The sequence below is a fragment of the Solea solea genome, chromosome 9 (genome assembly GCF_958295425.1).
Source record: "Solea solea chromosome 9, fSolSol10.1, whole genome shotgun sequence".
NCBI classification, from domain to species: domain Eukaryota; kingdom Metazoa; phylum Chordata; class Actinopteri; order Pleuronectiformes; family Soleidae; genus Solea; species Solea solea.
In genome coordinates, this window is record NC_081142.1 from 9,474,887 (window position 1) to 9,490,052 (window position 15,166).

Consider the following 15,166-nt stretch of genomic DNA (forward strand, 5'->3'; position numbering starts at 1 on the left):
AAATTGTTGATCATAGGCACAATGACTATGTGAGATAACTCAAGCATATTTATTAAATCAAAATCTCTGAGGTTGACACTTTAATTCCTCAAAACTGAAGACAGTTTGTAGAATGAATTAACAATATTTCAAAGAAATTAAGTAATATCTATGTAAACCCTAACCCGTGCACACAAAGCTTGTAAGCCATGTCAGGAACAACCCATCAAACTTCAGCGCGGCAATAATCCGGGAGACAGATCTAAGATTAATCTATGTAATATTGATTCTGTCCGTGCGCTGCACTAGTCCGCTAACAACCCATGAATAACCGACCGTGGGGAACACTTATACACAGAGCACATCTGGCAGGGAGGCATAAGTGTGTGTTATGCTTAAATGTTTGTCCTCTGTTAACTTCACGCAGGATTTCTTTTCACTCTTGTGTCCGATTCAGAAACCTGAGGCATGGATTGTGTCGAGGTGGGGAGTTTGTTTGACGCCTGCCGTCAGATTCAATACTTGCTGAGTGGACTGTGTAATTCAACTCACGGGTTTCACCTTCGCGAAAGTGGACACACACAGACTCACAGGACAAATGAATAATAATCACAAAAATTGGACTGAATTTGAATTTTAAAATGACATCTCAGGATGAACAATAAGCAGAAACCTTTATAGTTCTATGCCCATGTGTCACAACAAAGGCCACACTTGGGACAACACATGTGGGCATGTAATTTATTGTGAGCGGCAAACACTAATGACATGTTGACCATCACCTTCAAACCCAGATGTGTGCTCTGAAACAGTTGTCTTTGCTATAAAAATGTATTTGCCTCGCGTCTTTTTAAAGCACTACGAAAAGAAGTTATAAATACTGTAGGTAAAATGTCTGAACTGTCAGATGGACATGGGTTGAATCTGTTTTTTGGCCTTCATTGTTCTTTTTGTCCACTGTGCAGTATATACAGTTTTCACTTCTCTGACAGCCACATTCAGGAATCCCACAAGTATCACAACTCTCAGACATCTGACTCCAGTTATCACAGCTCTCCCTCAGCTTTGCCACCACAGTAAGACACAGAAACACACACACCCACACCATACTGTCAGTGTCTGGCCATGTTGTTTTTTTTGCCACTCCACTCCTCCGGTTCCCAAACTTGTGTTTTTCTGGTAAAGAGCCATTTTAGTTCCAGCTCAGGCCTGCGGCGGAAAGCATCTCCCCAAGGAAAATAAGCATGACTCGCTCCAGTGAAGACTTCTGCCCTTTGAAAGTGAGCATGGCTGTTTGAACAGCTGTCAGAGCACACCGTGCATCGCAGACCTTCCCTGATAAAACAGAAGCAAGGCTTGGAGGGAAAAAGTCGACAGAGGAAAAACCCTAAATGGACAGAAGGTGACATCCACTGGAAATGAAACGCGAGGTGGATGGTGCACTATACCTGACATGAAGCTGAAAGAGGATCTACTTGGTCATCTTTGCACAGAACTACAGAATGTGCTATAAAATAAATTACCTGAAAATGTCCTGGGCAGCTACAGTGCAATGTCCATCAAGTATACCTAACGTTGATACACTGGTGGGGAGACTGCAGCAACACTCATGGGATTTAAAACTTAAAAGGTATGAAAGTATGATTTTATGGTCTAGGTTATAGTTCATTGAGAATTTGCATTGCCATCGCCTCTGCAGTGGAGACGCTCTCACGCCCCCAAGAAGATTTCAAGCTTAACATTTCAGACTTTTGGTCCTGAAGTGACTGTCTGTTACCCAGTCAAGAGGAACAAGTGTATGTCAGACTTAGAAAAGTGCTGGGAGCTCAATTGCATTAAAGCTCTTAGTTTGCCTGAGCTCCAATCTAATTGGATAAAGCTGGAAAAGCAGCTTCCAATGTTCTCAAATTCAGTTTTTCTCATTTTTTTTTTTTTTGGGGGGGGGGGGGGGGGGGGGTGCCTCCAATGTTCTATTCCACCCCGTCTTTTGTCCTTGTCAACATTCCCCAAATGAGATTCCCAAAATCAGGAGGTGAGGGGTGCACGCATGCACGAGTGCACAGAGCAAACATTGTCAGACAGACACACCTCTCACACCAGCATGCTGGCTGCCATCGCTTCCTTTTCCGTCCTTATTAAAATTCCATATTGAGATTCCTTCCTGCCACTCCGCCTCCCTGGCCCTGTCACTCAGCTACCAACCAGCGACAAAATCAGCAAGTTTCAACAAAGACACACACATATGCATAGAGACACACACGGCGCACAATCCAAACTTTTCTTAAGACAACTCATCCCTGCTTCCATCCTTTATGTGTGGGATGAAAGTTTCCTTTAGGTGATATGTGTGAGAGCATGTATCAGCGTCTCCCCCCTGCCTTTGCCCCTCTCTCTCTGTCTCTGCCCCCCTCCCGTTCACATTGTCATTATTTTCGATGGTATCCCCCTCTGATCTGCCGAGCCTTTGGGTGCTCTCTCTCTATCTTTGTCTGGTCCCTTTCATCTGTCAGGCGCTCCCCTTGGCGACCGCCACTGAGGAGGTTTGATTTCCCATCATGCCTAGCATTGCATCCCTGACTCCAGCTCCCTCTCTCCCTCCCCTCTTCCCTCTGAGGCGAGTGTTGTGCCCTCGCATTGTTGGGCAATTATCCCCAGGAGTAATGAGGAGCGTCTCTTCCTCCACAGTGCACTGACTGACACCTCTCCCACTCATTTGTCAACAAATCAGACGGCTGGTGTGGGCGGCCATATTGAGCTGAGGGTTGTCGTTGGGATGCTCAGGCTGAGGCGCATCGTCACGTCTCTCCCTCTCTCTCCCTCTCTCTTTTTCTCTATCCTCCTCCATCCCTTCCTCTCTATCTCTGCCACCTCGTTATCTCTGACAGGGTGTCATTCGTTCCAACTCTTACTCCTCCTGTGTCAAGCCTCCATATGCTGCAATGTATTTGTGTTGCTCAACTGCCAAGAAAAGTCTGACTTCCAAAAGGCCTAATGGTCATATGTGGCTAATGATCACTAAGCTGAATAAGTGACACTGTTCAATTTATCTGTGTCAAAGTCAGTCACAGCCAGTCACTGTAAACACTTAGTCCAGCAAGGCGATAAAGAGCAGAGAGCAAAAGGGAAAATATTGTCAGATACATCTTTACTCATATGGGCTCTTTTCAATTTGTCACTTTTAGCCAATGTAGCTGTGTGTGTGTGGGGCAAGGTCTTTTCATACGTGCGCAATTAAACTCACAGCATCTTTTAAAGATGTGCAATAAGTGACTTGTTGTGAGCTTTAGATGTGAGCAGGGAAAGATTTATAAGGTTCATATGCATGTGTGGTTTCTGTGAGTTAAGTGATTACTCACTGTGCTCCTTGCGCTCCTCTGGGCTAGACGACGCCTCTCCATCAGAGAGCAGGCCTGACATGGAGAACAGCTTCCTCCCTGAGTCCTCCCCAGCTTTGAGAGCGCCCCCCAACGAGCCAAAGTCAAACTCCTTCCCCTCGACCTCTGGGAAGCAGCTTTTCAGCCTCTTGGCAGGGGTGAAAGCTGACTGATAACCAGCCGACTCTCTCTCCTCTTGTGGGGATGAGAAAGGTCGGAAGGCTCCCACCCCGCTGTGGTTGAGCATACCAAGGGTGGAGCAGTCCAGGTTTGGAGGAGTGAACTGGGGGTGCAGGTGGAGCAGGGAGGCTGGGAAGTCTCGGGAGGGAAAGGTGCCTGACATGGGTCCTTGGCGCTGATACATGGAGGTGAAAGTATAGGAGGCAGAGGGGAAGGAGAGGTGGAGGTCCTTCTCCAAGGAAGCAGGGACGCCAAAGGGCCTTGGTGCCTGGCAGGGGACGGAGGCATCTCGGCTGGCCTCGGCAGTGGAAGCAAGGACCATCAGGGCAGGGGAGGCGAGAGGAGTTGGCAGGTAGGAGGGGCTGTCCATCTTGAAGGGGCGGTGAAGGTCCATTCACCTCCCTTTGAGTGGTCCTGAGGAGAGACAGAGAGAGGAGAGAGTTCAGGTGGAGCATAAACCGCTGCTGAACCACAACACACAGGAACGCATGTAAGAAAAACAAAAGGCATTTTATTTAGATGACAAACATAAGGTAATTATTTCCTTTCACGATAACATGATTATAATAATTACTTTCATCTGCTTTAGGAAGATATATATTTGATTGCTGGATTTTATTTTTTAATTTTAAGAAAATAATCTATTTACTGTATTAAACTCCAGTTTTACAATTACACTTTTGGCCTGGAGGGTGGAGGACGCTACAGTTTTTGTAAATAATTACAATGAAATTGCCATTAAAACACACATGTGGCTGAGCCTGCAAAAGATACATTTGATACTGAAGTAAGCACACAATACACTACAATTGATCCTATTTTATTCAAATGTCAATAAGTAATTATTTCATTTGATGTTGAATTGACAATGACATTGGTTCTGCAGCAAAAGCAAAATGTAACAAACAGCAACGTTAAAATCTACCACACAAACAGCCAATACATAATCAATTATTTATAATAATTGGCCGAAATAAGTGCATTTTAAATCATGTTGATTTTGCCCACTAAAATAAAAGTTTAAAGTTTCTCATTATGTGTGTTTTAAAATGTGAAAAACAGCTCAAAGTGTAACGTTTCTATTCCTTTAAAATAGCAAGTTACAAGTTCAACCAATCGAAAACACAATGTCAACATTTTTATATTTCATGATATTCAATTGATAGATGCATATTTTTTGTTGAAGGATCTCTATTTGCCATGACACGCAAAAACAATTAAAGCAGTTAAAATAATACAATTCACCACATTACAGTCCTTTCATTTGACCTTAATTAGACTGAAAGACTGAAATCCTCCGAAAAACAATACTCACATTTACAAAAAAACTTTTTTTAAAGTTTCATAAGACTGATAAAGGTGATAATAAAAGTTTACGCAGAGTTGAATCAACTTTTTGTTCTCGCCAAATAACTAAATAATAAAAAGACTTTGCCACACGTGAATACGCGCACGGGGGTCAAAGGTTTGACCTTTTCACACTTGAAGAAATTGCATTTTCTCTCACTTTTAAGCGCGTCAGCAGCTTCCAAGTTACTCTGCCTAAGTTAAGTTTCCCACGAATTATCGCTCTCATCCACGCGCACACAAACACACACACACACACACACATGGCAAGCATATCACCAATTAAAAATCAATTAACAGAACGACGGTTCTTACCGCGATTGAAGTAACTCTGGGCGAGATTTATTTCGCCGTCAACCAAAAACTCTCTTCCAACTTAATTTCAAGGACGCGGCACTGTTTCGTGGAAGCGCACAGAACAGAGAGAGGAGAAGAGGAGAAGAGGAGAAAAAAAGAGACGAGCAGCTGCTGAAAGCGTCGGCTTTTCTCTGTCCCAACTCCAGATGTTGCGCGTGTTGGAGATTTGAGTCGCAGCTGAGGTGTGTTGAAGTGAAGGACTGGCAGTGTTCGTGGGTTCGTATCAGTGAGTGGACCCGCTCTCCCTCTGTTGGTCTCTCCTTCTATCCTTCTTGCGCTCCTGTGACACCCCCTCCCTCCCTCCCTCGCTCCCTCTTTCCCTGCCCCTCTTTCCCTCGGTGCAGACGCTTCCCCCCTTTCCCACAACTGCTCTTCACCCCTGAGACTTTGCCTGCGATGGACTCATTCAATTCCTTGCCCTCGGTAAAGAGTGAAATTGAGTCAAAAGAAAAACACAGTGTTCAGTTTTGCTGGAGGAAAAACACAAGAAAAACCTTGTGGCTTGTAGAAGTGGCTTCCCCATAATACAGAATAAAAAAAATCTGTATATTTGATTAAAAAAGTAAAGCTTGTATATTTTCAATTTGGTCTACAACGTTCCTATTTATAATAATTCCACGTGTAGCAACACATTTGCAGTGTTAAAGTAACACTAAAAGAGCCAATTTACCACCAATTCAAATTTTGGATCAGTAATACAGTATACACTTTGAATTAGTGTTTTAACACTATTTCAGAGTGTATTCATCTCTTTTAGCATTACTATTTCAGCATGTATTTGATTTTATTTTTTGCATTAGTTTATAAATAAAATAGCTCAATTCAACACTATTTCAGGGCGTATTTAAATCTTTTAGTGTTACTTTATGGCTAAAATAGTTCAATTTAACACTGTTCCATCCAGAGTGTATTTGGTCCTAATCAGAATTGGTGCTAAAATGACTTTTTCCAGAGTTAACACTGTAAATGTTGCTGTATGGATCCTTGCTCCAGTTGATGTCTGGGACAGTACATGTCAGACTTGTGACAGGACTCTACATTAAGATGTTTTAAACCCCCCCCCCCCCCCCGTCTAAATTCATGTTAACCCACTCAAGTCATCACTTTCTGTGAGTGGGAGTCACTGCTTTGTTACTGTGAATGGCAGGTGATGGAGTTGTCCTCTCCTCCGTGGCTCCACAGTGTCCATCCAGCCTGTGTGACTGACACGTGGAAACATTCCCTTTTGATGAGACACAATGCAAACCAGTGGTATTATTTGTCACAGATAATCTGCTTTCAACTCCAACACATTACACGCAGTGTAATATCAACATTATTCATATCTGATTTCCAGCACATTGTCAGAAAGCACAGCTCAGAGCGCCACAAATCAGCCCAAATCACTCTTAATTTGTTTTTATCGGTATTGGTATTGCTTAAAGACTTTTTGAAATAATGTAATTGAAATAATTCCTTATTCCCCGGAGCCAATCCAGAGGCTTTACACTGCTAATCTAATGTGACACGCAATTTCCGTCTCTCAGACGATTGCTTCCCCTCAGGTCCCTGTCTTTAATGAACAGCCATTTGGCTGTGAGCCTGTGTGTGTGTGTGTGCCTGTGTGTGTGTGTGTGTGTGTGTGTGTGTGTGTGTGCGCAATCTGGGAGCGAGAGAGTCCTGAGATAGGAAATGAGTGAAATGGGAATACTAGAGCAAAGAAGAAGAAGACAAGGATAGGGCTTGTGGGGAGACATAGCCTGAAATCAGTGGGTACTAACTCAGCCTGAAATCAGGTGGAATAATTGGGATATTAAACAATAAATATCCCAATGTCTTATCTGTCATCTGTCCCTCACATTCCCAGGAATGGAGCCTTCCCTGTGGGCCTGCTTCCTCCCACACCTGAAGACAAGTGCCTGGTGAAGAAGTCGAGGGACAAACAGCACGTGAAGACCGTTTAAATGGACCAGAGTCCCAACTCACTTTCTCACTGTTTTGCCCTTCAACCAATATGGAGGTGTGTTGCACATGTCTTTTTTGTGACAAGGCAAGGTCATTACTCCACTGGAGCACCATGTCACTCACACATTGTTTTGTGGTTAGACAACCGCATGCCAATTCACACACTCAGAGGTTTGCGCAGCTATTTACGTCGGACACTGTAATGACTTCTTTTAATTTGGACAACCTAAAGCATTCTCCCTAACCTTAACCTGAATCACTTAATGCCAAACCCTAACCTTAAATGAGGCTTGAAAATCTTAGCCCTAAACTTAACCAGTTCCCCAGAAATGATAGGTGTAGCCTCCATGAGGACTACTGGTCCTGACAAGGTTAGTGTTTATGCCCAAAAAAGGTCCTAAAGAGATAATGAATACAAGTACACACACACACACACACACGTCAATAATTAAAAGTAATCTTTAGGTTGACAGCTCTTTTGGGAAACTGCTTACCCATTATTTTACCAAAAATATCCTAATTTGCCACCTTATCAGTGAACACAACACTACATCATTTCTACCCTGTTTCTCCAATTTGCCATGCCGTGTGCTAGTGGCTGTGGGTGTTGTACGGCGGATGATGGGTGTGTGTGTGTCCTGCAGCCCAGTGAAGTGTTAATGATGTCCCCGCTGCCTCAGCCAGGTTATGGCACAGGGGCCGTGAGCCGCCCAGGGTAAACTGCATGGCTCCCAGAATAAATTGCCACCCGGAGCCACGTATGCTGGTCAGCCAGCCAATTACAGGCGTACTCACTCAGCTGAGGATGATGGGATGTGATGTTAATTGTATGTGTTCATTTTCTGACAGGATGTGAGTCAGTAAGCTGTCTTTTTGACTGCCATACTCAAACATTCACTCGCAGAGCAGAGCATCTTATCGCGTGCGGTTTATGCGCTTTGGTTTTTGGTTCATATTTAGATTTTTACATTAAACACAGTACAGCTTAGTTCCTGTAATGTGCAGTTCAGACAAATGAAATCAACATGATAAGAGTTCTCCACTTCCTTTATTACGATGCCAGAGGTCACCAGTGGAGTCTTTTAGTAAACAGTCATGCTTTATTTTGTAATCTCCCCGATTCCCAGTTCTTGTTGTGGGTGCTTGGAGTAAACTAAGTTACTGCTGTAATCATTTCCACAGACCAATTAGTGGTAATTAGCTTTCGGTGCGAGACTCACAATCTCCAGTTATGATAGACTGCAAAATGAATATAATCTTCCTTCATTTGAAAAGCAAGAGAGAAAAAAAAAATCAATTCGAAGCACCTGCTACTAAAGCTAAAGAGAGTTTACAGGACGATGGCAAAGCCCGGCAGGATCCCCACAGTGGCAGTAAGAGTGGTGGAGATGAAGAGTCCTCAGTTCTCTGGAGTCAGCTGTAGTTGGAGCGGTGGAGTGCTGCACTTGCCCCAGTATATCAACATAGAGACTGTGTGGTAGCAGTGCTATGGAGAGAGAGGTTAGCTACTATATTAACATAGGGAGAGACAGTGCCAGTGGAGAGCAGTCTGCCAAAGACTGAGCAGTGGAAGTGAGACAGAGAGAGAGGCCATCGACCAGACAGCTACAAGATGGAGTGGAGAGGAACGTGTGCAAGATGAGCTGTCGAACATGTTACAATGTGTGTGTGTGTGTGCGCGTCGCAGCTCCCCAAAGCATCCAGTGAGCGTGAATGTGAGGAGGAATACAGAGAGGTGCATTATGGTCTCCATCATTGATTGCTTCCTCCCAAGGGGGCTGGTGACTGACCCCCCCACCACAGACACACACACACACACACACACATAAACCAGAAGGTGAGCACACATGCATGCATCAGCATTCTCTGTGTTTTCACTTTCTCTGCACAAGTTTGTATAAACTCAACTGTGTTTATGCTGAAATTTACATTTCCTGAATTGACTGTTTGTAAGAACACGGTGGATGTAGGGCGTTTTACAAGAGGGAGAGCATTTATTATTTTGTATAACTTTAGGAAAATGTCTTTTTTTTCACACACAAATCTTGTTTTGTGAGACTTTCTGATTCCTCTCCATGGCCCTCAATCCTGAACTAAACCTTTCATCCAGAAGATGAAAAATGATCTCAAAATGTTTAGTCATAAATGTATAGTTTGAACAGCAGGACACTTGACAAACCTTTATGTGCAAGTGGATCACTTTTTACGACATTCTGCCAGAGCACATGTATCCACGAACCTCTTTATAGATGTAAACACTCAATATGTTATTAAGGACTGATATACCAACAGCAATGAGTGAGAAGTGGCAAAACTAGTGGGTCCTCAAAGGTATAAAAACAGCAGCAGTATAAATATAGTAGTATGATGGCAGTGCATATAGACACAAGGATAAATAGGCAAAAAAAATGTTTTTACACAAAAGCAATAACTGCACACTGAAATTTAAGGGATAGCCAATATTTTGTGTTTTTTTTTTAGTGGTTTTCTATTGCTGTGTTAATTGTTCAGTGTTGCATGTTGTTACTATTGCACTGACCATTTTGTTGTTCAATGTACAATGTAGATTGTATTCTATGATGATTATATCAAATTTATTTCAGTGCCATATCCATGTCATGTCATCCAATTCACTGTTGTGTGAATTTTGTGAATCAGTGGAGTGCATGGTGCTTTTAGTCTTTTCATGAGGCAATTGTTAGAACGATGAGTGTTACCTTCCTTATCCTATGACCCGACCGTATCTTTGAAAGACAGGCAGAGATGTGAAGATGGGCAGGAAAACAGTACACCAATATTTCTTTTTCCTGCTCACCTCCATCCTAAATCTTGAGTCGTATGTAGTCATGAGTCGAACAATAAAGAGCAGTGACAGCCCGCGTCCTCAGCCCAACGCAAACACTTCAGTATACACACATACACACATAAACAAAACACTGCCCAGCACCAAATATCACACCCTTTTCCCCTCTCCTCGCTCCCTCACCCATCCGGGGCCCACGTTCTTGCTCCTCTCTCACTGCCATGAGGCTGACACTAATGTGACACTCTGGAAAATAATTACCAACAAACGCACTGCTGACTGCAAACAGCTCGCTCCCCTCAGTGGACTGTCACTAGTCATTAGTCTGAATCCTGGGAGAGGACAGGGCCACAGAGCGGGGGGCAGGGGGGGGTGAGGAGGGCTATACCATGTGTAGACGGAGGAAATTAAAGTAAGGAGGAAGGGAGACCTGACAGGTGCAACACAAATAATCTGCTTAGCAGTTGTAAAACATGTAAAACAGTGTTGTGAGCTTGTATGTGTAGGTGTGTTGACTTCTCTTGGGCCAGTCTTCATCATTGGCCCCCTCTGGTGGTTTACATTATATTGACTGTGGTAACACCTGGCCCTTTGTCCAGGAACCAATATGCTGATAGTGCTACTGTGTTAGCACAATATTGGTTCCCTAGTATGGGAAGTGCCCCTCTGATTTCCCTTATAAGCAACTCAGTTGAAGGATTTAAAGTAGAAGAGGAGGTGGAGTGTGGCTGGAGAGGACACAGCGCTCTGTGGTCCAGGTAATCAAAGACATAAAAAAAAAAGAAAGGGTGCTTAGCCTGAAAACTGCTCAAAGTGGCAGCAATTCCAACACAATTATCCAAATGCCACAGGGTACATCAATTCTTTGGACACCAGCCCCCCTCCTGAAGACTATTATTTCAGTTGCCTTGGGGTGCAGCCGCGCCGGTAAGAGATTAACATTTTTTAGAGCTCCCACAATAGCCAATATTAAAATGTCTGAATACATCTGCGTGGCTATTTTGATTGGTAACTTAACCCCTGACTCCTCAGCAAAAAAAAGGCCTGTTCTCTGAGCTACTGTCAGCAGGCAGGAGTCTAATTCATGTATGATTCAGGCTAATGAGCCGTTAATAGGTCCTGTGTGCGTGTGTGTGTGTTTGAGAGAGTGTGTGAATATATGTATGTATGAGGAGGAAATTACAGTGTAATAGCGAGAAGAAAAGGAGGGCACTTGTGGAGAGGGGGTGGAGGTTTCTTATTGTTCAATAAAAGGAGGCTGTGAGCGAGAAACTCTTCCCTTTGTTTAAATACACAGCATTCATTTAATTGATGACCATCTCCCACATACAGTAACTCGGCCAATGTGATTGAAATAAGTGTTCATGCTTCTCACTCTCAAGTCGAGACAGTAACAGAGAGCGTGAGACAGGGAGTTAGAGAGAGAGAGAGAGAGAGAGAGTGAAAAGTGTTTCTGTCTGTGTCATCCCGCCAATGGCTTTATCCAGCCTTATCCTGAACCATGAAACCATAGTGCATGACACCCTTCTATGCTCTGCACAGATATGGCTATTCACTGTTAGCACAGAGATTTGACAAGCCAGGCTGCTCTAACTCAACAGCCTGGGTCAAATGGATGACTGTCACCATCTTTTTTTCTTTCTTTTTTTATCTTTCTCTCTTCCTCTCTCCCTATCTCTCTGTGCACCCTCTTTTTACTCCAACTTGCTGCCAATCTCCCAACTTTGCTTGTTCAAATTGACTAATTCACCCAGCTACAAAAGAATAAATGAAAGAGAGAGCTCTGGGGGATAATATTTGCGGAGGGAAAGATCTGGTTGGCTGGGAGATGGACAGGTGAACACATCCATCTGCTATTAACAAGGCTCTGCAATTCACAAACATTTGGATGTTCTTCAGAAGCCGAAATGGGTTCAATTTAAACATATTCAGCAATTATACAATACAAACTCATGGAATGCCAGCAGAATAAGCAACAAGTATTGAAAATTCCGAACTTTAACAAACCCAAAAAGCCTTGGTGTCCCTGTTAAAAACATCGTGACCAGAGGAGAAGAAAAAGGAGGGTCTGTAGTGACAACTGAAAGTTGAGGAAGTTGACAAACCAAAGACGATGCTAGGGTAGACACTCTCACTTTGTCAGTTAATGTATATATCATGTTTTTACAGTCTGTTATAGTCTCCTATAGTCTCAATGTTTATCAAAAATGATGGGATGTATGTAGATGTGTACCGTATGTGCATGAACACAATGTAATTTTTTTATTTGTGCAAATCTGGCAACGTACTTGAACCACACTCATGCCAGGTTTTGAAATGGGATTGCAGCAACCACTGCCACGCTAAATGTCACTGTTGTACATATTTTACATGTGTCACCTTTAAACATAATGACCCATAATTGTTTGCTAGTACAGGGCTTTCTAAGGCTATAGGGACCCACTAATATATAACATGTGACTGAAACTACTCATTTGTCCGTGGTGGTATTTTGTTCATCATTCAAATCCATGCCGAGCAAATGATGTTCTCCGTTTCCCTTGTCTTCCCCGCCTCTGCTGCGGTGTGTCACCTCTGTGTATGTCTATCCACCTCTAAGCCCCATGAGGCCCTTGCTTGCAGCCTGTGGTTTTGTGTGTGTCAAAATCCTAATCACCACATAGTCGTCAACCCCTCCACACACACACACACACACACACAAAGAGGGAGAGACAGAAACACACACTTGTGCACACACAGTCTATCGGTGTTCAGTCAGGTAAAGGTCTCTCAGTCGTGCTCTGTGAGTGGCCTCTACTCAAACAGATCAATAGACACTGGCACGTCCCTCCACCAACCAAGAGAAAACAATTAAAAGCCATCGATCCTATGCCAGGCTCCTCCATGAATATGCATGTGTCCTTGACCTTCCCTTGGAGAGGAGAAGAGAGCGACAGACACACTGATAGACAAGTGCAAGAGCTCTCTTTTTTTCCTCTCAGTAGTAACATTAACTGGTTTCTGATTTCCCTTTGTGTGGCCTTGTGTGGCTCTATTCTCCACAAATCCACTTGCATCAAATCTCGTACATGCCTCTCAAGCTCAAATCGGGGCACATCGTCGCATTAAGGCCTGTGAAACCAGTTGCTCTTTTATAGGCCTGTTTAGAGGCACACATTGCTCTTTTCCGAGCTGTGTCGCGTACAGAGATCAAGTGGTCCCACAACAACTGTCCCCTCTAGCTCTCCCGCTGCAGCTGCCTCTTCTCCCTCTTTTCTAATTACAGATGTGTGACATGCACATGGGCACGTCTCCGTGTTAGCACATCACTGTGCCTGTCCTGACACATCCTATGGTCACAACAGTCGGGGGCTGCAGGGGACAGCCCTGTCCTGTCCCCCGTCACCGGGGATTAGCATTAGCATGCTAAAAGGACGCCCAGGGGAGCTGTGCTAAGGGTCATGGTGACAACTGTCAACAGCCTGCTTTAATTAGCGGAGCCTGGTAATCAAGGAGCTACTGCGTCAAGGGGCTGACTCTTTATTCAAAATTATGTTTATTAAGAACATATTGTGCAAAACTGTTTGCACAATCCCTTTAATCAGTTAAATTGGTGGTAGCACGATACAAGCGGTTCCAGTCTGTGCTTCAGCACATGACTGTTCTATATCCTCTGATCAGTCATTCATCATCGAGCCCCATTCCCTTCGACCTTGTCCTTTTCGTGATTGTTTTAATATTGTACATCACCTGTGTGAGTGCTGGCGTGTCACACTTGCCAGCTCCTAACCTGACAGTATCAAGACGGTGTTGTCACAGGCCCGGAGACGAGGTGAGAAGCAGAGTGTGTGAGAGGTAGAGTGTATCGTCAGTCAGACAGTGCATTATCCAGCTGTTCTGTGGCTGTCTACCTTTTTCTGTGGTGGGGTAATGGGAGTGTCACACACTAGTAGACAGTTGGAGTCTCACTGTTCAGCTGAGAGGCCACATCCATATACACTGCCTGCTAACTGACTGCCAACGCTGCCGAGGCTGTCCTGTCTGCCCCACAATGACTGTCAGCAGCTGGCTGGCGTGACTGTCAGTGGCTGGTCACAAAGCATTTACCTGCTGACAGAATTGCAATTAGTCGAGGGAATGTTGTTACTGGGAGAAAGAAAAAGAGAGACAGAGGGGAACCAGAGAGGAAGGAGGCAGGATGGACAGGTATAGGAAGAAAGTGAAGGAAAGGGTGGATGGGTAGAGAGTGAGAGGTGGGTAGATAAAGAGGATGGTTTTGGGAGACGTGGGGGTGGGAAGACATGTGGAGACAGCAGTGATGGAGAGTGAGAGGTGAGTAGATAGAGGGAGGTAAAAAAGAAATGTGAGCATAGACAAGTTTGATCTCTGAAGACTGTGTGTGTGTGTGTATATATATATATATGTATACATATACTGTATATATACATAATAACAGGGGAACTTCGCAACATAAATCAATTCAAATTAATTTGATTTGTGTAGCACAAAGTCACAAATGATAGCTTTCTTTAAAGGGCTTTACAATCTATACATGGAATGATATCCTCTTGGACCCCCCCCCCCCCTCCAAAAAAAAAACATACACAGAAATTGACAGAAGAAAATGGTAGCAAACCCAGAGACATGAGAGATCCCTCTTCTGTGATGGACACATGTGCAAAAGAGAGAGAGAGGAAGAGAGAGAGAGAAGAAAGAAAGAAAGAAAGAAAGAAAGAAAGAAAGAAAGAAAAAAGAAAGAAAGAAAACTTTTTAAATGTTGTGTTTTTTCAGCACCATGGACAGTTCTATGTCTTTTTTGAAATTTGCCCAAAATACTACACTTTCTCACTTTCCTGGCACAAAGATTCCCACAGCAGCAAAACACACTGCTAGCTTGAGCTAAACCCGTGTCATTGTGCTTTCTCTCAAACTCTGGAACTCATCACCATCCACTAATGACCTCTCTCCCTTTCTCTGCAAGCTAGTAACGCTCCCCTCGCTCCGTTCATTCCCCTTCTCTCTCCATTGTACACACTCTTGGTGTGTGTGCTCTCTGCTTGATAAGAGAGTGGCAGGGGCTCCTCCCTGACCCCTAAGGGAGAGACAGAGCGTGACCGAAACCGTAGTCCCAAACCAAACACAAGGGGAAATTGGTCTATGGGATAGGATCAATAGTGAATTAGCCAGTGTGCTGGTTCTATGG

The 15,166-nt window shown here is 43.9% G+C and overlaps 1 protein-coding gene across 3 annotated transcripts in view; it reads right to left on the reverse strand.

Moving 5' to 3' along the window:
- rnf220b (ring finger protein 220b) overlaps positions 1-5,489 on the reverse strand; it is a 28,261-nt gene extending 22,772 nt beyond the window's left edge. For all 3 annotated transcript variants that reach the window (XM_058638542.1, XM_058638541.1, XM_058638540.1), the window contains exons 1-2: positions 5,196-5,489; positions 3,336-3,947 (exon numbers count right to left, since the gene is read on the reverse strand). In XM_058638542.1, coding sequence (XP_058494525.1) covers positions 3,336-3,927 — 592 coding nt within the window. In that variant the 5' untranslated portion in view covers positions 3,928-3,947; positions 5,196-5,489. The remainder of the gene's footprint in view (positions 1-3,335; positions 3,948-5,195) is intronic.
- Positions 5,490-15,166: the final 9,677 nt, after the last annotated feature.